Consider the following 25,274-nt stretch of genomic DNA (forward strand, 5'->3'; position numbering starts at 1 on the left):
TGCACCTACTACAAGGGCTTGCGTTTTACCTTACGTTATGGGCTTAGTGCGCTCAAGTCACCCACCGCTCTGGTTTGGGTCCCTCTTCAGTTTTCTACCCTCTATCCTACCGTCCCTATCCATGGCTGTGACTTGAACCTCTCCGTGGCAGAAACTGACTGACTCTTCACCACAAGTTCATGTCCTCTTCCTCTGGGTGCATGCTTAAACTTTAATTTCCCAGGCTCACTTGCAGTCAGGTGTGGCCTTGTGACTAGTTCCACCAAGTAAAAGTGACTGAAATGATGAGTGCCGTCTCTGGGCCAAGACGTTTATGTAGTATGTGCCCTCCACATTGTTTCTTTCACCTTCAGCTGGCTGGGTGCAGGAGATTAAGGGATTGTGGGGCCACAGGAGGTAGGAGACAGGGTCTTTGTATTAGGGCACAAAGGGAAGCCACCCATCAACCAGGAACACTAGCTTTGCACTGTTAACCTGAGTGAGGAATAATCTTTGAACCGTTGCACACATTCGAGTCTATTTGTGATAGCAGCTAGTGTTACCCTACTTAATATACCTCTTTACCGGGCCCTGACTCCCCTCTTCCCAGACACCTTGCTCCAGGTCCCCCAGATAGAGGGATTCAGTCAGATTTGGTATGTGTATTGGGGGTTGCTTTTGGGCCTGGAGCATTGTCTTAATAAGGTGCATGACAATGGCATTGTGCCTGGGAGGGGTTTCTAGGGTGTGTGATGTCAGTAGATACTGCCTATCTGCTGTGCCATGGATCTGGGCCTAGGTTTCATGGAGGGCTTCACCGTTTACAGGGTCTTCTCCCCACATGACTTCATTTGATCCTAACACCCTCTTTGTGAGTGGAGTTATTTCCATTTTACAGATCAGGAAACTGAGACTCAGGGAGGAGTGAGTTGCCCAAGGTTATACATCAAGTTAGATACTGCTAAGTTGTGAATAGGTGTGCTTGGGTGCCAGGAGCTGCACCAGGGCTGCCCCCAGACCAGGTGCCAACAGTTCATCTTTCTCCCCAAAAAGACCCTGTTACAGGCTCTGACCCCTGCTAAGGTCATCCTCTCCTCTCCTCACCTCTCCACTATGGATACCAATTTCAGCTCTGACCACATCTTTACCCCAGGGACCCCAGCCAACCCTGGGACTTCCCATCTCTTAGTCCTTATCAAGTTTTCTCCCCTCCAGCCCTCAGAACGCTGTTCTCAACTTCTCTCTCCCTGGCTTCCCACAGGGGATCAGTTACTGATATCTAGTCTCCCTGTGGGAGATCTGATCCCCCTTCCCTCTGGAGACTTCCCTGGATCAGGCCTTGCTATCTCTCATCTGGTCATAATGACCTTCTATTCAGTCTCCCCACCTGGGTAGGGTAGCCCACCTCCAATCTCTTCTCCTCAACATAGCCAGAGAAACCCAGGTGGCCACTCTCATGCTTAAAACCATCCCATTGCTTTCTGGAAAAAGGCCACGTTCCTTAGCTGGAAATTGAAGGCCCTTCAAGTTCTGGCCTCAGCTACACTCTCCCCCACCTCTCCTCAGCCATTCCGAACTGTTTTCATCCCATATGCTCTCAGGCATCCCTCTGGGCCTTTGCATCTCCTGTTCCCTCTGCTGAGAATGCCTTTTCCCCTGCTGGTAAACTCCTACTCATGCTCCATGACCCAATTCCAGGTTCTAGAACAAATATTCATATTTTTACTAATTACTTAATAATCACTTCCTTTGTGCCAAGTGTGGTTCTAGATGCTGGAAATTCAGAAGTGACCATAACTGGCAAAAATCCTAGCCTTCCTAGAGGTCTAGTGGAGGGTACATATCCTTGTTTGTATAGATATAGATAAATCTCTGAAAGGGAATACTCTTTGGGAGGGGAGTGGCAGGGGACTTTCGTTGTATTAAATGTTTGTACTACATATACGAGCATATTAATAATAAGCTAATCAAAAATATGTGATCATATAAAGATGTCTCAGCACTAATCTTAAGTTCACTCATTCAAAAGGGCAGATTCTTGGATAATATAAAGGAGCAACCAACCAATGATTCCACCTCCCACCCCCTGATCTGTAACAGGGGTTATTAATTCAAATAGCTAGAGGGGCGGAGCAGGTGCTATAAATTAGCGGCCAGTGGGGAGGCTAGCTCAGCAGGGGAAGGCCTTTGTAAGGCCACATAGGCGTAGTGTGGTTGGAGCTCCAGATTTTTCTGAAAAAACCGTTAATTTGGATTTCTGATGTCAAGTCTGTACATTTAAAAATATCAGTGGGCGCCTGGGTGGCTCAGTCTGTTAAGTGGCTGCCTGCGTCTGGGAATCGCTGCTCAGCGGGGAGTCTGCTTCTTCCTCTCCCTATGCCCCTCGCCCCGTTTGTGCGCTCTTGCTCTCAAAATCTTTAAAATAATAAAAGATAAAAATATCGATATTTAAATCATTGTATTGAAATAGCATGAGCAGGTAAAACAGAGCTCTATGTGGCTGTGGGCCAGCAGTTTTTAACCTCAGGTCCACAGGTTAGCTTTTCTGGACCATTTATGGCCGCTTCCAGCTGCAGCGGGCGGGCACTAAGATGGTTTGGATCCGGGTGGGTCCCAACCGTCACTGGGGTCCGGGACAGGATCCGGGTCTGTTACTCCTGCTTAAACCCTATGGGCCACAGGAGCTGGTGGTAGTAGTGCACACCCTCAACTGGGAATTCTACGTCTGCAAAGGCGTGACCCTAGGAGAGGGGTGGGACCAGAGAGGCTAAAAAGAGGCTAGCCAGAGCCACCCAGTGAGTGCGAGGGGGCGAGGGAGTTGGAATTCAGGCCTCCTCCTTCCATTCTGAATTCTTTCCCCTCAGGACTGGGAAACGTTACTACAGAGACGTGATCACCGGCCGGTGGCCGAGGTCGTTATAGTCTTCGTCTGTCCAGCCTGTGCGGAAGGCCCCAAAAAACTACGAGTTCCAGCATGCCTCGCTACGCACACGACCTTCGTGCTGCCCTGAATCAAACTACCCTTCTGTTCCTCATTGGCTCACAAGCCTAACGTGCTGTTCCATGATTGGTTGCGGCTTTTGTCGCTCCTAGGAACCCCTTGCTGAGGCTGGCCGACAGGTTCCTCGAAGCCGCCGAGGAGATGGAACAGCACTTGACCAGGCTGGAGGGCTGCTCAGTAAATAAAGCCGCCTTCCTTTCGGCTGCGAGGCTTTGCTTTTTTAACTTCCCGGTGACACTAGGGTTGAAGGGTTTCCGGCCGGAGGACATTAGATGGGACACCCGGAAGGCGGAAGTCCTAGGGCGGAAGTGGCCAAGAGGAACGGAGAATGGCGGTCGAAGGCTGGATTTGGCGCTGGGGCTGGGGCCGGCGGTGCCCGGGGAGGCCTGGGCTTCCCGGCCCCGGCCCTGGCCCCACTACACCTCTACTTCTTCTCCTGTTGCTGGGGCCGGTTGTTGCGGATATAACTGACGGCAACAGTGAACACCTCAAGCGAGAGCATTCGCTTATCAAGCCTTACCAAGGTGAGGCCTGGGGCGGGAATGAGTGTAGCGTGAGGGCGAGGCTGGACAGGGTTGGGTAAAGGGGTTTCCTTTCTCCCGAGCAAAGCAGCCGTGTGGGTTTCCTGCCTCTGGCAAGGCCAGTCCTGGCATGGCCTCTTACGCACCTGTCTACGCCCATCTCTGCCCACAGGCGTCGGTTCCAGCTCCATGCCCCTCTGGGACTTCCAAGGCAGCACTATACTCACGAGCCAGTACGTGCGTTTGACCCCTGATGAGCGCAGCAAAGAGGGCTCTATCTGGAACCACCAGGTGAGTGGCTCCCAGGACGCTAGGTATATCCTTAAGTAAGCCACTACTCCCAGTCTCCGCAGCACCCCAGACCTGCGCTTGGTTTGAAGGCTTGCACCCCCCCCCACCCAAGGTTTCCTCATCTTGATAGCACTCACCAGTGATTATTGAAGTTACCACGAATGATTACTAAAGTTACTGTGTGTCAGGAGCTGTGCCTGACACTTCACACCTTTCTCATTTAGTTTCTTCGAAAGCCATGTGAAGTTAAGTGATGTTATCTCCATTTTAATGACAAAGCTAAAGCTCAGTTGAAAGTGCCTTGCTCAAAGTCGCATAGCTACTAAGCATTGGCGCTCTCAGGCTGTCCGAATTCAACTCTGTCAATAGTGGGATAAATGGGACAGATGGAATCTTTATTGGGTATTTTGTGTGTGTTAGGCACTGAACTTAAAATGCCTTATTGCATTTAATTCTCAAACAGGCTCTTTGAAGTCGATGACTGTCATGGCTTTATGCAGAGCTAACACAGACAGTGAATGGTATAATCAGTATTTAAATTCAGATCTGTCTGATATCTAAGCCCAGCACTTCACTTGCTACACATGACCCCTCCCCTCCCTCTGGACAGTGAGGAATCCCTTAGAAATACTTGCAGACTTAGTCCACTTCCCCAGTGCTTCATGGAGGGTCTTGTCATCAGTGGTATAGAGGAGCTGGACTTGTGGGCAGTTTTAATTTTTGTGACCTTTACTCCAGAGGTTAGGGAACCTCAAGTGTCACTGGCATGTCATACGTGACCAGTGGCCAAGATAAGTTGCTACACAGACTCTACACTGAGAAAGGCTAGGTTAGGAAAGGGGACTACTTTGGGGCTGGGTCACAGGCGGGAAGCTGCTCCTACCTCAACCTGCCTGATTCTAGTTCTTCCCGTAGGCCTAAGCTGTTGACCGTTGTCCTACTTTTCTCTATCACCCTGTTCTTCCGTCCATTCTGGATGGCTTCCCCATTTAGTTCTGGGAGCCCACACTGTCCTTGTGTTGCCTCAGCTGCCTGTCCCTTCTGCTGTTCCTCTCCTTTCTGCTAGGGGCTTCTGGGTTACTTTCTTCAGCTTTCGCTCTTATCCTCGGAGCCTGGGGTCTCCGGTGAAGGGGATAAACAAGCATATGTCTACACAGTCTGGCTCCTGGTGCTTGGCATCTCCAGTTATACTGGTTATTTTGTTCCAGCCTCTCTGGCTGCCTTCTTGCCTCAGGACCTTTGCACTTGTTGTTCCCTCTGTCTGGGACACTGCCTCCTGGCTCTTCATGCCTGCTTGCACCTTTCTCATCTGGTATATCTCAGCTTGACTGCCACCCACTCAGTATTTCATTAACTACTTTCTCTCCCCCGCGTCACATACTGTCACGTTACTCTGTCTAGGGCTTTCAGATAATTTTTAAAAATTACAGTATAGGGTTACATTTTTTATGGAAGTGAGTTCAGTATGTCATTACTTTTTTAATTTTTTAAGTAAGGTACAAATAGTGCTGGAACTTTTAGAAATTGGTTCAGTTACAAGTAACTTAATTATGGTTGTGGATAACTGTTGGTTGGCATTGTCAGTGGTGTGGTGATGTCACAAGGCTGAGAGAATTCTGCACTTAACCTTCATCAAATTTTCAGTCTGGACTCTTAATTCTCTTCCTTCCCCCACATCTCCATTCACTTCTGGGGCTTTTCCTATTTGGCCCTGCAGATATTCTTGAAAGGGTTGGAGTGTTTCCTCTAATTCTTGAAAGAAATTGCTTGGAACTCTTAGAATTTTCTGCCTATTGTTTCCCAAGAACTGTCTCTTCCTTTACTGGACTGGAGAGGTGCTTTCTGGACTTTTCTTTGTCCTCACTTCTGGGAGGGGCACTGAATTAGCAGATACTCCTAAGCACCTGCTGTTGTCAAGCAGAGAAAACATGGCTTCTGCTGTTTTGGGGTAGAAGGGTTCAGACCAAGGAGTGGCCCCAAGGTGACTGGAACTCCCAAGAGTCCAATGGCTGGAGCACAGGACAGAGGGAAGCCCATGGGGCTGAATGGGCCTGGTCCTGAGGAGCCTTGTGTGGAGGCTGCAGAGTGGAATTTAAGATTTTTTGGCTGATGTACTGTCTGAAAGTATATACCCTCTTGCACTTTCTAAAAATTGATGTCCAGGATTGCTTTTCTTAAGTTTAAATATTTGTAAAGGATGTAGTTTCCAGCATATTTTAAATATTGCCATTTTATTTTATTTTTTTAAGATTTTGTGTACCTAACTATGTATTGAGAGAGAGCGCATGCGCCCCGGTGGGGGGGAGGGGCAGAGGGGGAGGGGAGACTCTTCAGCGGACTCCTCGCTGAGCAAACTTGAGAACTGAGCGGGGGAGTGAGACCTCGAGATCATGACCTGAGCTGAGAGCCGAAATGTCAGACGCTCAACTGACGGAGCCACCCAGGCGCCCCTAAATATTGCCATCTTAAAAGGAAACTGTTCAGGGGTGCCTGGGTGGCTCAGTCGTTGGGTGTCTGCCTTTAGCTCGGGTCATGATCCCGGAGTGCTGGGATCGAGCCCCAAATCAGGCTCCTTGCTCAGCGGGGAGTCTGCTTATCCCTCTTCCACTCCCCCTACTTGTGTTCCCTCTTTCGCTGTGCCTCTCTCTGTCAAATAAATAAATAACATCTTTTAAAAAAATTTTAAAAAAATGAAACTGTTCAGTACTCTTAAGTGTATTCAGTGGAATCTAAATATTTCAATTTGATATCCACTGTATGTTTTAAACACTATGAATCAGTGCAAATTATACATCAGAGTTTTTTTTTGAATTTGTATTTTCATTTCATCCCACACAGAATTTTGTTCTATGCAGTATATTTAGTGCTTGAAAATCTCTTACTGAATAACTTGTCCCATTCCTTTGCAACTAAAATAAATTAATTTAAACCTTTTAACTTTTTTGGGACCTTGAAACGTTTTTATTATTTTGGGGGGAATATAATTATTAATACACAGTTGGTCAAAATAAATGCATTACACAATTTTTTGATAATTATTGTAAAAGTAAAAATTTATTGAATACATCCCAATAAACTGTTGTCCCTCCATCCCTGTCTGGATGGATATTATTGTCAGAATAAGACAATATTCAGCACCTCAGCACCACTTCTGCTTTTTGTTTTTACAGATGTGAATCCTGAGAATCTGTGTTCACTTAGATAGTAATGGAGATGGAGATGGAGGTTTTTTTTTTTTAAAGATTTATTTATTTATTTTGAGAGAGTGAGAATGAGAGAGAGAGAGCACATGAGAGGGAGGAGGATTAGAGGGAGAAGCAGGCTCCTCGCTGAGCAGGGAGCCCGATGCGGGACTCGATCCCGGGACTCCAGGATCATGACCTGAGCCGAAGGCAGTCGCTTAACCAACTGAGCCACCCAGGCACCCGAGGGAGTTTTGTTATAGCAGAATTACTCAGTATTTTAAACTTCTTTAGGTTTACAAACCCCAAATCATTTAGTGATCTTTCATCAAAATGTGTCATGATGTATGAGCTGACTACTGGATTAGCTCTGTCTTCCACTTGTTGTGAGCAAAGACATGGAAACCACTAACTGTAAAATGGTCTGTGATTGCCAGGTGATTCTGATTTAGTTGGCCCCAGAGAGGGCCAGGGCGTTAAGATTGCTGAGCTCCCCAGCTGGCTCAGCTTTGCAGCGAGGGTGGAAAACCATGGCCGACTTTCTGTCTCCAAAAGCAGCTTCTGCTGCTTCCAGCAGAATCCGTTCCAGCTGGTACCTCACCTGCACCTGCTTAAAATCCTTCAGAAGATTTATATTTTCTCTATCTTGATATTTCCCTCCACTGATCTGCAGTCTTCAATCTGCCGTAGGCAGAGACTTTCTAAGGTCTGGATAGTCCTGTAGGAATCAGTTTCCAGGTTTCAGCTTCTTTGGGTACCCTTTCCAGAAACTCCTCTCCCTATGAACCATACCAGGGGCAGGAGAGTAGGTGTTCCTTTCTCATCTCCCTGTTTACAGTTGCCCTTCTGCTTGGAGGCACCCCTTGAACCAGCTTGGGGTCTTAGCTCAGCGCATTGTTCCCAGGTGCAGAAAACTCATGGGCACCAAAGAGACCATTTGAAATCTGGTTTCTGGGCTTTTATAGAGGTGAGATATATTTAACATTTTTTTTTTCCCAAACATAAAGGCTTTTCTAGTTACTAAAAAATTAAGTTGTCATTAATATCTAGTTTGATTTTATCATGGTGAAAGAACACAAGCTATTATTTCCATCCTTGGAGGTCTGTTGAGTCTTGGAAATGGTCAGGTTTTGGGAAAATTTTCTGTGTGTGTTTGCAAAGAATGCGGATTCTCAGCTAGTTGAGTGCATTGTGCCATTTAGGTCCTTGCTCAGATTTGCTGACTGGGTTCAAATATCTGTATTCTTCCTGACATTTTTGCTCGTTTTTATCAGTTACTGAAGAGGTATGTTAGAATTGCTTTGTGGATTTGTTTTTACTTTTGTAATTCTGTCAGTCTCTGCTTTATAGATTTTGAGGCCAAAATTTTCCTGGTAAATGAACACTTTTGTTCATTAAATATTTTTGTCATTAAAAAGTCCCCTTTTAGGGGCGCCTGGGTGGCTCAATCGGTTAAGCGTCTGCCTTCGGCTCAGGTCGTGATCCCAGGGTCCTGGGATCGGGTCCCGCATCGGGCTCCCTGCTCAGCGGGGAGCCTGCTTCTGCCTGCTTCTACCTCTGCCTGCCGCTCCCCCTGCTTGTGCTCGAGTTCGCTCTCTGTCATGCCAAATAAATAAATAAGTAAAAAATCTTTAAAAAGTCTCCTTTTAAACTTTGTTGTCGGTATAGCCGCACAAGCCTGCCCTTGGTTAGCGTTCACACGCTGTATCTTTTCTGCCCTTTTCCTTTTTTCCACTCCTTTATGTTTCAGAGCTGTGTCCTGTAAAGAGCACATAATTAGGCTTCTGGGGGATTATTGGTTTATTTTTATTGTGGTAAAACACATAACAGATTGTCATTTTAACCTTTTTTCTTCACTTTTAAACCCTTTATGAAAACTTTCTCTTCAGTGGCCTTCTCATTGGCATTTAAATGGTGTTGGAAAATGTAATGGCTAGCTAAAAAAAGTACTTGATTATTGTACTTATGTATCTGCACACATGCAAAAGAAACTCCCACAGACATTTTTTATCATGGTAAATATACATAGCGTAAAAGTTACCACTGTAACCATTTTAAGTGTAGAGTTCAGTGGCATTAAGTACATTCACCTTGTTGTACAACCATCACCACAGTCTATCTCCAGAATTTTCCTGTCTTTCCAAACTGAAACTCGGTGCTCATTAAACAGTGACTCTCCATTCCCAGTTCCCCACAGCCCCTGGTAACCAATAGTTTACTTTCCGTCTGAATTTGACTCTTTCAGGGACCTCATTTAATGAAATTGTAGAATATTTGTGTTTGGCTTATTCCAGTTAGCGTAGCTCAAGTTTCGTATTGTAGCATAATCGGCACTTCATTCCTTTTTATGGCTGAATAATATTCCTCTGTGTGTTTACCACATTTTGTTAATCCATTTATTTGTTGATGGACTCCTGGGTTGTTTCTACCTTGTGGCTGTTGTGAGTAATGCGGCTGTGAACATGGGTGTACATGAGTGTTTGAGTCCTTGCTTTTAGTTATTTTGAGTATATACCTAGGAAGTGGAAATGCTGGGTCATATGGGAATTCTATGTTTAACTTTTTTTTTTTTTTAAGATTTTATTTATTTGAGGGGTGCCTGGGTGGCTCAGTCAGTTGGGCGGCTGCCTTTGGATCGGGTCATGATCCCAGCATCCTGGGATCCAGCCCCACATCAGGCTCCTTGCTCAGTGGGAAGCCTGCTTCTCTCTCTCCCTCTGCCTGCCTGCCGCTCCCCCTGCTTGTGCTCTCTCACTATCTCTCCTCTGTGTCAAATAAATAAATAAATAATCTTAAAAAAAAAAAAGATTTTATTTATTTGAGAGAGAAGAGAGCAGAGAGCAGGAGCCTGGTATCAAGACCTGAGCCGAAGGCAGACACTTAACTGACTGAACCACCCAGGTGCCCCTATGTTTAACTTTTTGAGAACCGCCAAACTGTTTTCCACAGCAACTACACCATTTTACATTCCCACCAGCAATGCACAAAGGTTCCAGTTTTTCCACATTCTTGCCAACACTTTTTTTTTAAGTTTTATTTTAAGTTTATTCATTTATTTAAGTAATCTCAACACCCAATCTGGGGCTTGAACTCACAACCTGGAGATCAAGAGTCACAGGCTCCATCCACGGAGCCAGCCACATGCCCTGCCAACACTTATCATTTTGTTTTTTTTTTTTTTTTTTTGATGATAGTCATCCATCCTAATGGGTGTGAGGCAGTATCTTGTGGTTTTGATTTGCATTTCTCTAATAACTAATGACATTGAGCATTTTTCATGTGCATATTGGCCATTTGTTTATCTTCTGCCTTAGAAAAATGTCTAGTCAAGTCCTTTGCTCATTTTGAAATTTTTTTTTTCTTTTGTTGAACTTTAGGAGCTCTCTGTATATTTGGGAGACACTACCCCCTTATCAAATACATGATTTGGAAATATTTTCTCCCATTTTGTGGTTTGTCTTTTTACTCTCGATGTTTTTGATGTGCAAGAATTTTTAATTTTGATGAAATTCACTTTATTTTTTTGTGTGTGTGCTTTGGTGTCCTGTCCAAGAAATCTTGCTAAATCCAATGTTGTGAACATTTTCCCTGTGTTTTCTTCTAAGATTTATAGTTTTAGCTCTTAAGTTTGTCTTTGATTCTTTATTTACTATTTAAAATAAACTTATTTTGAGATAATTGTGAATTCACATACAGGTTTTTGTTCTGTTTTAAAGATTTTATTTATTTAAGAGAGAGGGAGAGAGAGAGCATAAGCAGAGGGAGAATGCTCAGCGGGGAGTCCGATATGGGGCTGGATCCCAGGACCCTGGGATCATGACCTGAGCCAAAGGCAGATGCTCAACTGACTGAGCCGCCCAGGCACCCCAGTTCACATACAGTTGTAAAAAATAATACAGAGCGATCTTATGTAGCCTTATCAACAGGTAGTCATCTACATTTACGATAATTACTGATTTTTTTTTTAAAGATTTATTTATCTAAATAGAAAGGGGGACGGGCAGAGGGAGAGAGAGCTGTAAGCAGACCCTGCACTGAGCGCAGAGCGCGATGCAGGGCTCGATCTCACCACCCTGAGACCACAATATGAGCTGAAACCAAGAGTTGGACACCCAACTGACTGAGCCACCCAGGCGCCCCAGATTTTGGTTTTACCTACCTTCCTATTATTTATTTTCTATTTGTACTGCTCATTCTCTGTTCATTTTTCTCTCTGGACTTCTTTCAGGTTGGTTAATTTTTATTCCATTTTTAGTCTTCTGCTAGCTTGAAAGTTCTTTTCTTGATCCCTGATTTTTCAGTGATTACTCTGGAGTTTAAAACACACAGCCAGGGGCGCCTGGGTGGCTCAGTCGTTAAGCGTCTGCCTTCGGCTCAGGTCATGATCCCAGGGGCCTGGGATCGAGCCCCGCATCGGGCTCCCTGCTTGCCGGGAAGCCTGCTTCTCCGTCTCCCACTCCCCCTGCTTGTGTTCCCTCTCTCACTGTCTTTCTCTCCATCATAAAATAAATAAAAAATCTTAAAAAAAAAAAAAAAACCACACACACACAGCCATATTTTACCAAAGTCTAATGATAATGTGTACCTTCTTCCTGGACAATGCAAAGATCTTAGATTACTTTAACTTTATTTACCCCATTGTTGTCATTTATTTTAATCCTTTCTGTTTTAAGTCACATAAAACATTGTTTTATACAGTCAAATATTTATTTACCCCCACATTTACTTTGGTTGCTCTTTGTTCCTTCCTGAATCTCTGACTTTACTCTGGATCTGGATAATTTTCCTTCTTTCTGATGAATGAAAGACAGTTTTAATGTTTTTGTTTATCTAAAAATGTCTTAATTTCACCTTCATTCTTGAAGGATAACATTTGCTAAGTATAGAATCCTGTGTTGGTTGTTATTTTCTTTTAACTCCAAATATTTCAGTCTGTTGTCTTCTTGCTCCCAGTGTTTCCGTTGAGAAGGCCCATTACAGGCTAATTGTTCCTTTGAAGATAATCTTGTGGTTTTTTTCCCCTCTGGTTGCTTTTAAGACTCTTTCCCTCTCCCTCCCTCCCTTTTTAATGTGCCTAGGTATGGTTTTCTTTTTATTTGTCTCCTTTGGTTTGTTAAGATTTAAGGTTTGTGGTGTAATGTCTTTGAATCAGTTTTAGTTAAGTATGTGGACATCTCTATTCCTTTGACCTGTTCTCTCACTTCTCATTCTGAAACTCCAGTTATACGTATCTTAGAGTTTCTCACTGTCTCTTATTGACAATTTTGTGTCTACCATTCACTCTCTGTGCTTCTTCCTGGATATTTTTATCTATCTGATTGGCCTTGAGATCACTGGTTCTCTCTTCATCTGTTTTTAATCTGTTGTTAAGCCTGTCCATTACATTATTAATTTCAGTTATTCTTTTAGTTCTGGATTTTTTTTGTGAGGTGAGTTTTTAAAAATTTCAGTTATTTTCCCAAGTTCTCAGTCTTGTCTTTTATCTCCTTGAATGTAGGAAACTAAGTTATTTACAAGTCCAGTATCTGGAGTTCCCATCAGCCTGTTTCCTCCCTCCCTCCCTTTTTGTTTTTGTTGGTAACTTGTCTTTTGTGCCTGGTTATTTATTGTATGCCAGATACTGTATTTGTAAGATTGTTTGTTGAAAAATTTCAGGCTTGGGTGAGTCACTTTAATCTACTTTAAGGGATGAGAGGGCTCAAGCTGAGCAACCGCCCCTGGGAGGGCTTTTCCTCATTCACTCTTATATTTGGGTTGCCATCTTTGTGGTCCCAGCCCAAGACAAGGGTGGTTCACCAGGCCTTCCACTCCCTCAGTAGGCCTTGGTGTCAGTCTTTGTTCATCTGGCCTTGGGAGCTGGTCTTACCACCTCTCAGTTGTCCCCTCTAGAATGCAGATTTTCCCAGAGCCAGTGAACTGCCGAGAATTGGGAAGGCCAAGATTTCACACTACTTGCAAGCTGTTGGTTAGGTGTCTGCCAGCTGAGTTCTCAGGGGCTTGGTTTTTGGTTCCCAGAGCCAGAACAGTAAGTCTGATGAATCAGTGAATGCCCAAGCCAGATCACACAAGAGAGGATATAAAGTTTTCTATTTTTGAGTTTTTAAAAACTATGTTAATTATACAAAATTCAGATATAGAAAGTAAACATTTCTTGGAGCTCCCCTACCAAAGTCACGTATCGTTAATATTGGTCCATGTTCTTTTGATTTTTTCTTTCTATCTGTATATGAATTCCTTTTTCTAAAAAAAGGAACTTTTGTAACTTACTTTTCTTCTCTTAATATCTTTGATATCTTCAAGTGTAAAGGCTTATGGATCTGCCATGGTCTTTTAAAAAGCTGCAACAACAAGATTGCCCCCAAGAAGATGGGAGCATCTACAGTCCCATTGGTTGTTTGAGAGCATGTGTTTCTTTCCATCCTCCTCTACACTGGTATTAATGATCTCTTTAATAGTCACCAATCTGATAAGTCAACGACATTTTGGTTTAGTTTGCTTTTCTAATGGACCTTTGTTTAAACACTTGCTCACATCCCCATATGTAGACTTCCCCCAAGTGGATTCTTGTCAAAGTATGTGTCAACACCTTAGTTTTCACGAGCAACTTCCTGGTGGGTGAGGCCAGGCTGTTCCCCTTATTGTGGACAGTGCCCTGCTCTGCACCTTGTGTTTCTGAATGCCAGGGAATATCTGCCTTTTCTCACATCACAATAGCCCAGAGACCCCAGAGCATGACCCTTCCAGCCCCCCAGCCCTGGCACTGCCATCACACTGAAGCTGGACTGGGTCTGTAAGAGGCAGGACGGATGCTGGCCAAGAGCTTGGGGTTTGGAGTCATCTAGACCTGGGGTTGAGTCCCTCAGTTTGAAAGTGTGGTTGGAAGGGAAGACAGTAGGGGTGGGAGACCAGAAAAGAGTTGCTGCACTTTCTGTTAAAGTCTTGAAGATCAAGACACAGCACAAGTTTCTGAGTCAGGTAGATCTGGGTGTGAATCAAGACCATCCACTTAACCTGCTGTGGACAAGTTATTTTGTCTCCGAATGAGTTTTCTTTTTTGTAAAGTATGTGGCCCAAATAGGGGTAGTAATCCTTCCACAAGATTCTGGGGCAGAAGCAGTGGGGATGGAGAGGAAACGGCTGATGGGTTTGGCTGGTGTTGAGGAAAGTGAATCATAAGAGTGAGAACCTGTGGCCAGACCCGAGAGAGGACTAGGGCCAGGATGGGCAGAGTCTGGGCCTCAGGCAGCCTTGGGACACTGTGTGCCCCCCTCCTCCCCACCTGGGAAGCCCAGCAGCCCCCTCCCTTCCTGCTGAGAATGCCAGGGGGTGGGGTGTCTCTTGGTCAGTGGCACTTGTGACTCTGCTGCCTGGCCCTGTTTCAAGGAGTGCCAGTCTCAGTGGAGGAGACGGGCCTGTGCTGGGTCACCTCTCGCTGGCAGGATAGCCTGGGGATAGCCTCTGAGCATTTCTTTCTGCTTTCCCTGCAGCCTTGCTTCCTCAAGGACTGGGAGATGCATGTCCACTTTAAAGTCCATGGTGCAGGGAAGAAGAATCTCCATGGAGATGGCATTGCCTTGTGGTACACCCGGGACCGCCTTGTGCCAGGTAGGGAGGCGCTTGTCTAGGTGGGGGCATTCTGCACCCTCCTGTTAGTGTCCTGCTGCTCCTCTTTGAGGAAACCCGGGACCTCGAGTCTGCTCTGGAAAGTATCCCTATAGGAAGAGGGATAGCTGGATCCTGCAGCTCAATTTTGTATCCCATTGTGGCCTGGTGTTGTACATCAGCTAAGAAAGGATTTTACAGTTCTATTTTTTTTTTTTTTTAGATTTATTTATTTATTTTAGAGCAAGAGTGCACGCTAGAGCGTGCTAGCGAGCATGTGCGAGTCAGGGGGAGGGACAGAGGGAGAGAAAGAGGGGAAGCAGAGCTGAGTGCGGAGTCTGATGCAGGGCTCAATCCCAGGACCCTGAGATCATGACCTGAGCCAGCTCCCAAGAGTTGGATGCTTAACCGACTGAGCCACCCAGGCGCCCCATCATTCTACCATTTTTTAGAAAAGCAAAAACAAGGCTATGTGGCCGAGACCATGTGTGTCTGCAAAGTCTAAAATGTTTCCTCTCTGGCCCTTGACAGAAAGTTGCTGGCCCCTGGGTTAGAGGATGGGGTTTCCTTTGTGGGGGTCCTTTCTGCCCTCTTGTCACAAGACATGTCAGAGTACAAGGCCAGGTGTTGTCCCCTCAATAGTTCTGGTTTCAGACTTTGAGTCTTCTCTGCTGCACCCCTGACACCTCCCCTCCCTTAGAGATTCCTTCCCTTTCCTGGGTGAATGACCACAGATTAACCTCTCTTCCCCCACCTACACTGGCATTACTTTGTCCTTCAGGTACCCAGGGGACAACTCCAGTATCTCCCATTACGAGAGCATCTCCTTCTAATTCCAGGGCCTGTGTTTGGAAGCAAAGACAACTTCCACGGCTTAGCCATCTTCTTGGACACATATCCCAACGATGAGACCACAGAGGTATGCCTCTACTTTCTCCCTCAGGCAGGACAGGAAGGGCTGGGCAGTTGGCCGGGGGGTGGGGACCAGGACTTCTCCCTGGTCTTGGCACAAAAGGGTCCTCCCACAGGCTGGACTGGCCATGGATTAACTGGTGTCTCGATCTCAGCGTGTGTTCCCGTACGTCTCGGTGATGGTGAACAATGGCTCCCTGTCCTACGACCATAGCAAAGATGGCCGTTGGACCGAGCTGGCGGGCTGCACGGCAGACTTCCGTAACCGCGATCACGATACCTTCCTGGCTGTGCGCTACTCCCGGGGCCGTCTGACGGTGAGCAGGCGGGCCAGGGCCAGCTCTGTCTGTAGGGGCTCGGGGAGGTGGGCGGGCTTGGGCCTGGTGTGTACTTGACTTGCTGCCGGCTGCAGGTGATGACTGACCTAGAGGACAAGAATGAGTGGAAGAATTGCATCGACATCACGGGAGTGCGCCTGCCCACCGGCTACTACTTCGGAGCTTCAGCAGGCACTGGAGACCTGTCCGGTGAGTGTTTGGGCTGAGCAAGGCATTAAGTCTCAATCTTGACCTTCCCTGGTCTGTTGGAACCTTGTGACATAGTTGATCACTTTTCCTTCTTGAACTCCCTTCATTTGGGTGCACATGCACCTGGGTTTCTTCCTCCACTTTCCAGCGTCTGGGAATGTTGGCACACCTGGGGCTTGTTCCATGAGCACTCCCTCAGCCATCTTCCCCTCTCCTTAGCAACTGGGGGGCTTTGAACCCAGATGCTGCAGAGTCCAGCTTTGTGTCACCAGCTCAGACCTTTCAGACCTATGGGACCAAGAACCTGCTTGACATCTCTACCTGGATACCCAGCAAGCATTTCAGCCTTTACATGCCCACAGCTGAAGCCCACATCTTGCCACCGAGGCATAAATGGCACCTCTGTTATTCTAGTTGTTCAGCCCAAAAATCCTTGGTGTCGTTCCGTTCTCTCTTTTCTCTCTTACACGCCACCTCTCATCTTTTGGTGAGTCCTGCTGGCCTTGTCTTCTCAGTGCAGCCGACCACTTCTCTCCCCTCTGTTACTACTTGGCAGGTCCAGGCCATTGTTTTCACTCGGACGACTGTGTGAGCCTCCCATGTGGTCCCCTTCTTCCACACTAGCCCCCGACAGTCTCTTCCAGCTCAGCAGCCAGAATCATTCCGTGAAAGCTCAAGTGAGGTCTCACCACTTCTGTCTCCTGCAGGGTCAAGGCCACTGTCTGTCCTAGTAGTGGTCTGCTGGGCCCTGTGTGCCAGTGCCTCCCCCACCCCGTCACCTGTGACTCATGACCCTCCCTTAACATCACCCCCAGCTGTTCTTCAGACACGCCAGCGCCCTCCACCGGGCCTTTTGTACCTGTGCCTCACTCTTGTCTCGTTCAGGTCTTACTCAGATGTCCCTTCCTCACTGGGGCCTTCCCTGATTTCCTTATTAATTTAATTTTTTTTACTTTTGTAAATAAAATAAATAAGCTCTACACCCAGTGTGGGGCTTGAACTCAGAACCCCAAGATCCAGAGTCGCATGCTCTACTAACCGAGCCAGCCAGGTGCCCCTGCTTCCCTTATTTAAAACTGCACATGCATACACCAGTCTCCGGTGTACTCCTTATCACCTTTCTTGGCTTTATTTTTCTTCATAACATTTAACTATCTTGAAATCTACCATGTAATTTATTTTTTGGGTCCCCTTGACCGAACTGTAAGTTTCATAAAGTCAGGGCTCTTGTTTGGCCCACAGTGTGCTCCATAAGCATTGGGCTGCTGCCAGCCTCTGCAAGCTTTGCTGGGCCACTGGGCCTGGGTGACACTTGATAGTGACCCTTGGCCATGGTACTCAGGAGGCATCAGGGCCCTCAGAGGGCACCAGGCCCAGGACCAGCTCCTGCGGAAAAGAAGTGGGAAGCAGTGTAAAGACTCAGACAAAGGGCTTATTTATCCTCAGGATGGACATTTCCAGGGCCTGTAATCCAGCCACTGTCCAGGAGCCTCCCCTTCATGGAAATGTCTGGGCCCACTTGGTCCCCAGAGAGTCATTGCTTTGGGGTTTTAAAGTTTTTAGTGTGGATATTTTAATTATATACCCCAAAGTGGGGAGAATGGTCCAGTATGTCCCTTTGCCCCTATTACCCAGCTTCAGGGAATCATTAGTTGCTTGTGGACGGCCTGGTAGTCACTTATCAGCTGGCTGTCAGTCCTGTTTCATCTAGGGTTCCACCACAGTCTTTCCCCTCGGGTTATCTGGAATTTCGTCTGATGGTATTTCAGCCTGTGTCAGGAGAAGGTTCTGGGAACAAAGCCAGATCTGTGGCAGTGGATGCTCTCTGGGGCTGTTTGGAGAGGCCCGGTGAAGAGTGCTGGAGATGGCTGTGTACGTAGTAGTGCCTGGCCATTCATCAAAGGCTTGTGAATGCAAGCCTCTGCAGCGGGCATCTCATAGTCACATGACGTAGCAGCCTCTTTACCCTTTCTTTTTTTTTTTTTTTTAAGATTTTATTTATTTGACAGAGAGAGACAGTGAGAGAGGGAACACAAGCAGAGGAAGTGTGAGAGGGAGAAGCAGGCTTCCTGCGGAGCAGGGAGCCCGATGTGGGGCTCGATCCCAGGACCCTGGGATCATGACCTGAGCCGAAGGCAGACGCTTAACGACTGAGCCACCCAGGCGCCCCTCTTTGCCCTTTTATACCCCTGGCACCCTGGGGAGTTTGAGAGGTGAAGGGATTTCCCCACATTCACAGACCTAGGAAGGGCAGAGCTCAGATGGGAACTGCCGTCGGACTTCAGAGTCAGGACTTGTCCCTGGGCCCCCGGGGCTGTGCACGCTGGGCTCTAAGGTACCGCGTGGCTCTGCCTGACCCAGTTGCCAGCTCCTTGCTTTTAGGCTCTCCCTTTTCCAGTCTCCAGAGTTTTGACATGAGGCTTTTCCTCAGGTTCCGCTTGTTAGCTGTGTTGATACTAGTATCAAGGGACCAGGACCCTTGTCTTGGCTCTGAACCTCCCCATCTCAAAATGGGGTGATCACTTAGTGTCAAGCAGAGGTTCTCTTCTGCCCAAACTGGTTAGACCTGAGCCTTTCTCATGTCTCCTCAGGGACAGTCAATGCCTATGTATTGGGGCCTAGCCCTCAGCTGTAGTGGAGTCGTTCATCCGCATCCTGTTTTTGGGTCTCTGACGGGAGTGCCTAGCAGCTACCTGCCTGCCCCTTGGGAGGATCAGGCTTCTCAACCGGCCATAGAATAATATGCAAGTTTTTTCTGGTACATACTATCTGCTGGGCAATGTCTTCTGCTTTGTATGTACTTTCTCATTTTCTTGCCATGATAACCAGGCAAGGTGGAGATTATCACCTGGATTTACAAACAAGGAAACTGACTCAGGATTTAGACCCAGGTGATTTTGAGTGTAAAACCCATGCTTTTTTTTTTCCTGTCCATTCTGCCGCCTCTTATTGTTGAGTTCTAGAGGTATTCCAGCCCCTCGAATACCGCCTGCTGGGGGTGGCTGGAGGTCACTGGGAAGAAAACAGGCCCCGCAGTAGGCAGGAGCAGCGTTCTTTCTGGGGGCCTGGCTACTTTCCCTGACTGGAGCAGTATCCTCACTCTGGGGAGGGACATGGGCTGTGGCCCTAAGGCAGGCTCCGTGCCCCTTATAAGCTAACTCTCGGTCCTGCAGACAATCATGACATCATCTCCATGAAGCTGTTCCAGCTGATGGTAGAACACACTCCTGATGAAGAGAACATTGATTGGACCAAGATTGAGCCCAGCGTTAATTTCCTCAAGTCACCCAAAGGTACATGCTTGAGGCCCATCCCAGCCTGGGGGTGGGGGGGGTGGAGGGGCCAGCTTGGCTGAGTGCCTATCATCCATTTGCTCTCCCCTGGTCCGGTTGTGGTTGTGGCCTGGGGTCTTGGATCAGCAGTCAGTGCTAATGAGTAGATACGAGAACATCTGGCATCTGCTTCTGCCCGTGCTTGGTGCTGGGTAAATGGCCAGTAAAGCCAGAGAGGCAGTTTGTTGGTGTAGGTGGTGTGCAGGGCATTCTGATACAACTCGTGCATGGCCTGGGCAGTAGGTCCTGCCACGAGCTGGGGAACTGATCGTCCAGCTTTCCTCAGCTAGAAACAAGTAAAGGCAAGATTTGACCTTAAGTTTTTGCAAAGCCCCAAAAGCTCAGACTCTTCCCGTGGTGCTAATTAGCCACCAGTCTGTCTTCAGTTCTGGTTGAACTGAAACTCCTGTGAGTGTGGACATCCACCCCAAGAACCCTGAAGTTGTGCCTGTGGGCCAGGGTCAGGGCACTGAGGAACCTCTCAGCCTAGCCCAAGGTCACCATGTGGAGTGGGAGCGGGAGTGAAACCCAGCATATTATGTGACACCTCACTGTTTTAAGATTCAGATTCTCGTAAACATCTCAGGCTAAACACACCCTACCGTACACCACTGTTTTTGCAGCCTTTGATTGAAGGTTTCTGGCTGCTGAGAGCTTTCAGAGACCTCATCTGCTCTGACCTACCCAGCAACCCCATGGAGGTTGGCTAGGCAGGGATTAACTGGTTTGCAGACTTGTTGATCCTTTCGTTCCTTTAGCGGATGGTTCCAGAGTTTCTACTCTGTGCCTAGCTAACCATGGGCTAGGTGCTGTCCTGAGCCTTAGTTTAGTGACTGAGGCAGAGGAGGAGAGAGGCTGGTGTTAAGACCGGGTCAGCAGACCTGCCCTGGTCAGGTTGTGTGGGAAAGGAGGATGTAAGTTGGCTCCTGGCTGGCATTCCAGGCCCCGAGCAGCCCCCACATTAAGGAGTGGAGGGTTGTGGCTGGGGAGGGAGGCCAAGTGGCAGGAACAGGGCCCAGGCTGCACAGGGCAGAAGGACATGAGTCCAGACCTCAGTCCCTTCACCATAGACTGATGAACTTGACAAAGTCAGTTCCTGCTGTCAGCCTCCTATAAAAGGGAGATCATGAGTTTCCCATCCCAGTGTGAGTGGGATCCCAAGAGATACCTCATGTGTCAAGGCCTCATGCCCAGCGGAGTTGTTGTTGGTTTTAGCAGGCAGGGAAGTGGTGTGGCTGGAGCAGAAGGATGGGGCGGGGGTGGGGTGGGGGTTGGGGCTGGGAGACCCCCTAGGAGCTATGGAATGCATCCAGGTGTGAGGGCAGCCTTTGGCCAGAGCTGTGTTTCTCCAGAGGGGGACCTTGGACCCCTGCACAGGCCTGGGGTGGGGCTTGTGGACACAGATCTTGTGCCTGTGCAGACTCAGGCTCTCCTGGGGAGGCCAAGAATTCAGTTTTCACCAGCTTCTTGCAGCAGAAGCCTCCTGGGGTCTTGATCCCTGGGAAGCTCGGTCCCAGTGGGATTATCTCTCTGTCCATCCCTCTGTAGGGCTGGCCAGCTGCGGTCTGTCGCTCTGCCCCGTCCTGTCGGACTCCCCTGTCTCCTAGGAGCCCGCCTGACACCTCCACTTTGCCACTTCAGCTCCCCCTCTCTTCTCCCCCAGACAATGTGGATGACCCGACCGGAAACTTCCGCAGCGGGCCCCTGACGGGGTGGCGGGTGTTCCTGCTGCTGCTGTGTGCGCTCCTGGGCATCATCGTGTGCGCTGTGGTGGGGGCCGTAGTGTTTCAGAAGCGGCAGGAGCGGAACAAGCGTTTCTACTGAGTGGCCAGTGCTCTGCCCCGGGGAAGGGCCTAGTTTTGGGCCCCAGCACTAATGTGAACTTTTTTTTTTACTGGGATTGTAAAAGAAAAACAAGACGACCTTATTTCTTAACTGTTTCAAAGAAATAATTAAAAAAGTATTTTCGTACATTTTGCTTCTTGCCCAGCAGGGACAGGCTGCAGGGCTAGGGAATAGGGTTTGGCACCCCCACAGCTGGGGACAGAGGTACTTGCCTGTTGCCAGCATCTCAGGAGCAGGAAGGAGTCTATGCCTGGAGCTGGGCCCTGGCAGGCGGCTCTTGAACACTGGAGGGCCTCCCAACCACATTGGGGTGGGTGCCTGAGGACGCGAGCAGTGATTTTGTTCTGTGCAGGGTGTGTTAGTGGAGAGCGGGGGCTGACTGGGGAACCTGGGCCTTCCTGGTTGCCCTCTGAGCTTCTTCCCAAGGCAGACCCTTGAGTGAGGCTGGAGGAGCAATTTGGTGTAGGGCTCAGAGTGCGACTATTTGCTAAATAAAGTGAAATAACCAACCTCAGCTGTGTGACTGTCCTAAGGGGCTTGCTTCTCTTTTTCTTCAAGTAACTTCCAAGTGGCCAGTGCTTTACGGCTCTCAGCCTCCACCCCTGGGCCCTGCCACACAGCCCCAGGAGGCAAGTGCCATGCTCCCGTTCCCAGGTGGGGAAGCACAGCTCCAGGAGGTCAAGCGAAACTTGCCCAATATCACATAGCAAGTGGGGTCATGGGGATGGGGCCCTGTGCCATCTCCCATGTGCTCTGAGCCTCTGGGTGAGAGGCTTCAGCCAGGGGAGGATGTGGGGTACCACATGGAGGGTGTGACCTAAGTGTAAGTGAAGTAAGATCTTCCTGAAGGAAGATCTGGAAGGGATTTGTGGGTACAGGAGGATAGGCTGGGGTTAGTATTCCCTTTGGGTGCCTTGAGGGGAGAAAGGTGGCACAGGGAGTGGAAGAAAGCCAGCAGCTGAAGGGAAAGCACCCTTATCTGGCAGCTTTCACGGGTCTGTCCATCTTGGCCATGGCCTGCCTATGCTCTCCAGACTGCTCTTGGATGCCTCTGACCCTGCCACAGAACAGTGTCCTCATCCATTCCAGAACCATCTTCAGCATCTTCCTACTCAAATAACGTTTGAGTCTCCATCTTAAAAGCGAGAGCAACCCCGTCTTCCTGTTGTAACCAGGCTTTTCGTAATTCACATTCTTGATTAGATTTTCATAAAAAATGGATAGAAGTGGATGAAGTGAAGAGTAAGAACTTATTTTACTGTTAATCTTTCACTCTCCTGAGCTCCTCGTTGATCTGCTATTCACGGTCTCTTGTCCTTCTCGATGTGTCTCCTGCATATATAGGACTCATCTTTCACAGGTTAGACGTCGCAAGATTATTTACGAGATCACGGTGACAGAGAAGTCTGAGCTGCGTTTCCTTCTGATGGGGCTGGGAGCCCATTCATGAAGCTGTAAGAGTAAACATGATCTTCTTTATTGAAATATTTTACTGAGCACTTTCCCCAAAACTGTTTCTTTACTTGAAAAGTAGCTAACTTTGAGTGCTTACTATATGCCAAGCATGGTTCTGAGCAGGTGACATGTATTAACTCATTTCTTTCCACAACACTTAACCCATTTGGACACCGGAAATCCACCAGGTTGGGTGGCTCCTGTCTCACTGACCATCTCCCTCCTCGGGGAGCACCGTGTCCACACTGACATGAACCGCTCAGGCCTGGGGTCTGGAACTCCCCATGGCTGCTACAAACATCATCGTCAGCACCACACTCGTCATACTTGGCCTTTCGTTTTGGCTCTATCTGGGCCTTCCCTGAATTCCTGAATTATGAGGCACATTGGCATCCTGTACTGTATGGCTCTGGCCCTTGGTTGCACATTGGAGTCACCTGGAGAATGAAAGTCAGTCCTCTGTGTTCTCTGGTTCGGGTTTAAAAAGTCAGTGAGGTGTGGGCAAGGGCAGGTTTTTTTTGGGGGTGGGGGGCGGCAGGGCAAGGGCTGTTTTAAAACAGCCATGCTTGGGTGGGTAGGATGAGTTTATAGGCTTGGGAACCAGCAGGTGTTAGACCAGTGATTTGAAAGCCAAGATTGAAGTGGTTGTGGTCTGTTCTGGGCTATGAGCATCTCCTTTGCATCCCTTTCAAAGTTCATGCCTGGAGGTGTTTCCCTAGAAGGTTCGATGTGTGCTCTCACATCTGCTTTTTCACACATGTGGGATCATGCTGCTGTAATCTACATTTTTGCCACGTGTATTTAAAAATGGAGTAATTTCATCATACAGAAGATAAATATAAATGTATATCCCTGTACCTGCTGTGCAACATGAGAAATAAAACATTGCTGACACACTTGCATCCCTCTTTGTCCCCTGCCCTAAATATGTGCCCCTCCTTTTGGAGGTGATTGTTGCGGATTCTGATTTTTTTTTTTAAGTGTTTCTTAAAAATGTTAACTGTAGAGGTATGTATCAGTAAATACATAGTATTATCTTGCATTTTAAAAATGACAAATGGTACACAGATGTATTCTTCGGATCTTAAAATTCAGCATCGTTTGTGAATGTTTGCGTTACATGTAGCTCAAGATGTGGCATGAGTGGACTCCAGTTTCTGCCTTTGGCCATTGCTGGATGTTTGGATGGTTTCCAGGTTTTTGCTCTTAGAATACTGCTCTAACTGTTCTTGAGCACGACTCCATCCAGGCACAAGCGTGCAGGAATTGCCGGACTTATGTCACATTGTTCTCCGGAGTGGGTTGTATCCATTCTGTCCTGGCGACAGAGATACCCTCTGCCCATTTCTTAACACTCCCTATTGTCAGTGTGTACTTTCTGACAGTCTGATAGGTGTAGAAGTTTTAATTTGCATTTCTCTACTAGTCAGGTTGAGGATTTTTGTTATCCTCAAAGATCTGTTTGTATTTCCTCCATGGTGGTTTAATTTTTTTGCCCCCTCCCTTTTTCCTCGTGGATATGTACGAGTTGTCGTGTGATCCTTAGGTTGTGTGCTTTGCAGATACCTCTCAGGATGCCTAGCTCATTGCTTTTCTAATGATGTCATGTGATATACAGTCTACATTTTAATGTCATTCACTAATCTTTTTCAAAGATTTTCTCCCCCAAAGTTTAAAAATTTTGCTCTTCATATTTAGTATGTAATCTCCATGGAATTAACTTTTGCGTAGGGTGTGATGTGGGGATCTGGTTTTCCCACTATGTCTAGCCAGTTGTCCCAACACATTTCCTGACATTCATCATTCCAAAGGGGCCACAGCACCACTGAGTCAAGCACTCCAGATACCGCTCCCTCCTCTTCCTCCTCTTCCATGGCCAGAAGGCTAAATGCTCAGCTACATCTTCCAGTTTCTTAGCTAGGGTGGTTCTGGGAGAGTTGTGCCGGCTGAGATGCTGGAGGCAGTCTGCTGTGAGGAGTTTCTCAAGTAAAAAGTTAGATAGCAGCTAGCGTGGCTGTTTGCCTATCCCCCTCCTCCTGCCGGCATGTGGGGGTGACCCCCAAAGGTGCAGAGGCCCCCTGTGACCACCGGGGCAGAAGTGAACACCAGAGCTGGATGGACCGTGGGCCCTTAGGACATCACTGAGGTGCTGCCACAGCCCTGGACTCCTGACCACTGGGCTTTTATGTAAAAAATAAATTTTGTATTTGCTCAAACTACCATGAGTCATGTTTTCTGTTATTTGAGGCTAAGAACAGCCCTGCCACTCTCCTTCGTGTATATGTCAAATTTTCTAACATGTAGGGGTCTTCTCTAGACTGCAGGTAATACTGATGTGCCCACTGTATGCCACATGCTGTTTAAAGCATTGGGACACAACAGAGAGTAAAAGGAACTTACGGTTCCTCATGGAACTTACAGTCTGGTGGGGATATCAGGTGAAATATATATAGTATAAAGTAAGTGTAAAGTATATAGTAAGTATAGTCTATGCAATGTTAGTACTTGCATTTGTTTCTGAGAGCTACCATAATTAAGTACCACAGACTGGTGGCTTTAAACAACAGAAATTGATTGTCTCACAGATTCTCTGCAGTCCTTGGCATTCCTTGGCTGACAGACATAGA

The 25,274-nt window shown here is 47.4% G+C and overlaps 1 protein-coding gene across 3 annotated transcripts; it reads left to right on the top strand.

Moving 5' to 3' along the window:
- The first annotated feature begins 3,234 nt into the window (after positions 1–3,234).
- LMAN2 (lectin, mannose binding 2) lies at positions 3,235–24,856 on the top strand. Of its 3 annotated transcripts, none has more exons than XM_027605436.2 (8): positions 3,235–3,504; positions 3,674–3,792; positions 14,462–14,579; positions 15,416–15,495; positions 15,644–15,805; positions 15,901–16,015; positions 19,189–19,308; positions 20,896–21,016. In XM_027605436.2, exons 1-8 carry the CDS (start codon positions 3,309–3,311, stop codon positions 20,952–20,954), a joined length of 969 nt encoding a protein of 322 aa, XP_027461237.1. In that variant the 5' UTR covers positions 3,235–3,308; the 3' UTR covers positions 20,955–21,016. The 3 variants fall into 3 exon arrangements, with proteins under 3 accessions (XP_027461237.1, XP_027461238.1, XP_027461236.1); XM_027605437.2 differs by lacking the exon at positions 20,896–21,016 and adding an exon at positions 22,537–24,856 and having other exon boundaries at positions 3,238–3,504; XM_027605435.2 differs by having other exon boundaries at positions 3,266–3,504; positions 21,011–21,701.
- Positions 24,857–25,274: the final 418 nt, after the last annotated feature.

Source organism: Zalophus californianus, chromosome 5, assembly GCF_009762305.2.
Source record: "Zalophus californianus isolate mZalCal1 chromosome 5, mZalCal1.pri.v2, whole genome shotgun sequence".
Classification (NCBI taxonomy): Eukaryota; Metazoa; Chordata; class Mammalia; order Carnivora; family Otariidae; genus Zalophus; species Zalophus californianus.

Excerpts from the sequence above, each read along its gene's own strand:
- LMAN2 (XM_027605435.2), top strand. The coding sequence starts at position 3,309 with ATGGCGGTCGAAGGCTGGATTTGGCGCTGGGGCTGGGGCCGGCGGTGC. Across the intron at positions 3,505-3,673 it reads GCTTATCAAGCCTTACCAAG|GCGTCGGTTCCAGCTCCATG; the intron begins GTGAGGCCTGGG and ends CTCTGCCCACAG. Across the intron at positions 14,580-15,415 it reads CCGGGACCGCCTTGTGCCAG|GGCCTGTGTTTGGAAGCAAA; the intron begins GTAGGGAGGCGC and ends TTCTAATTCCAG.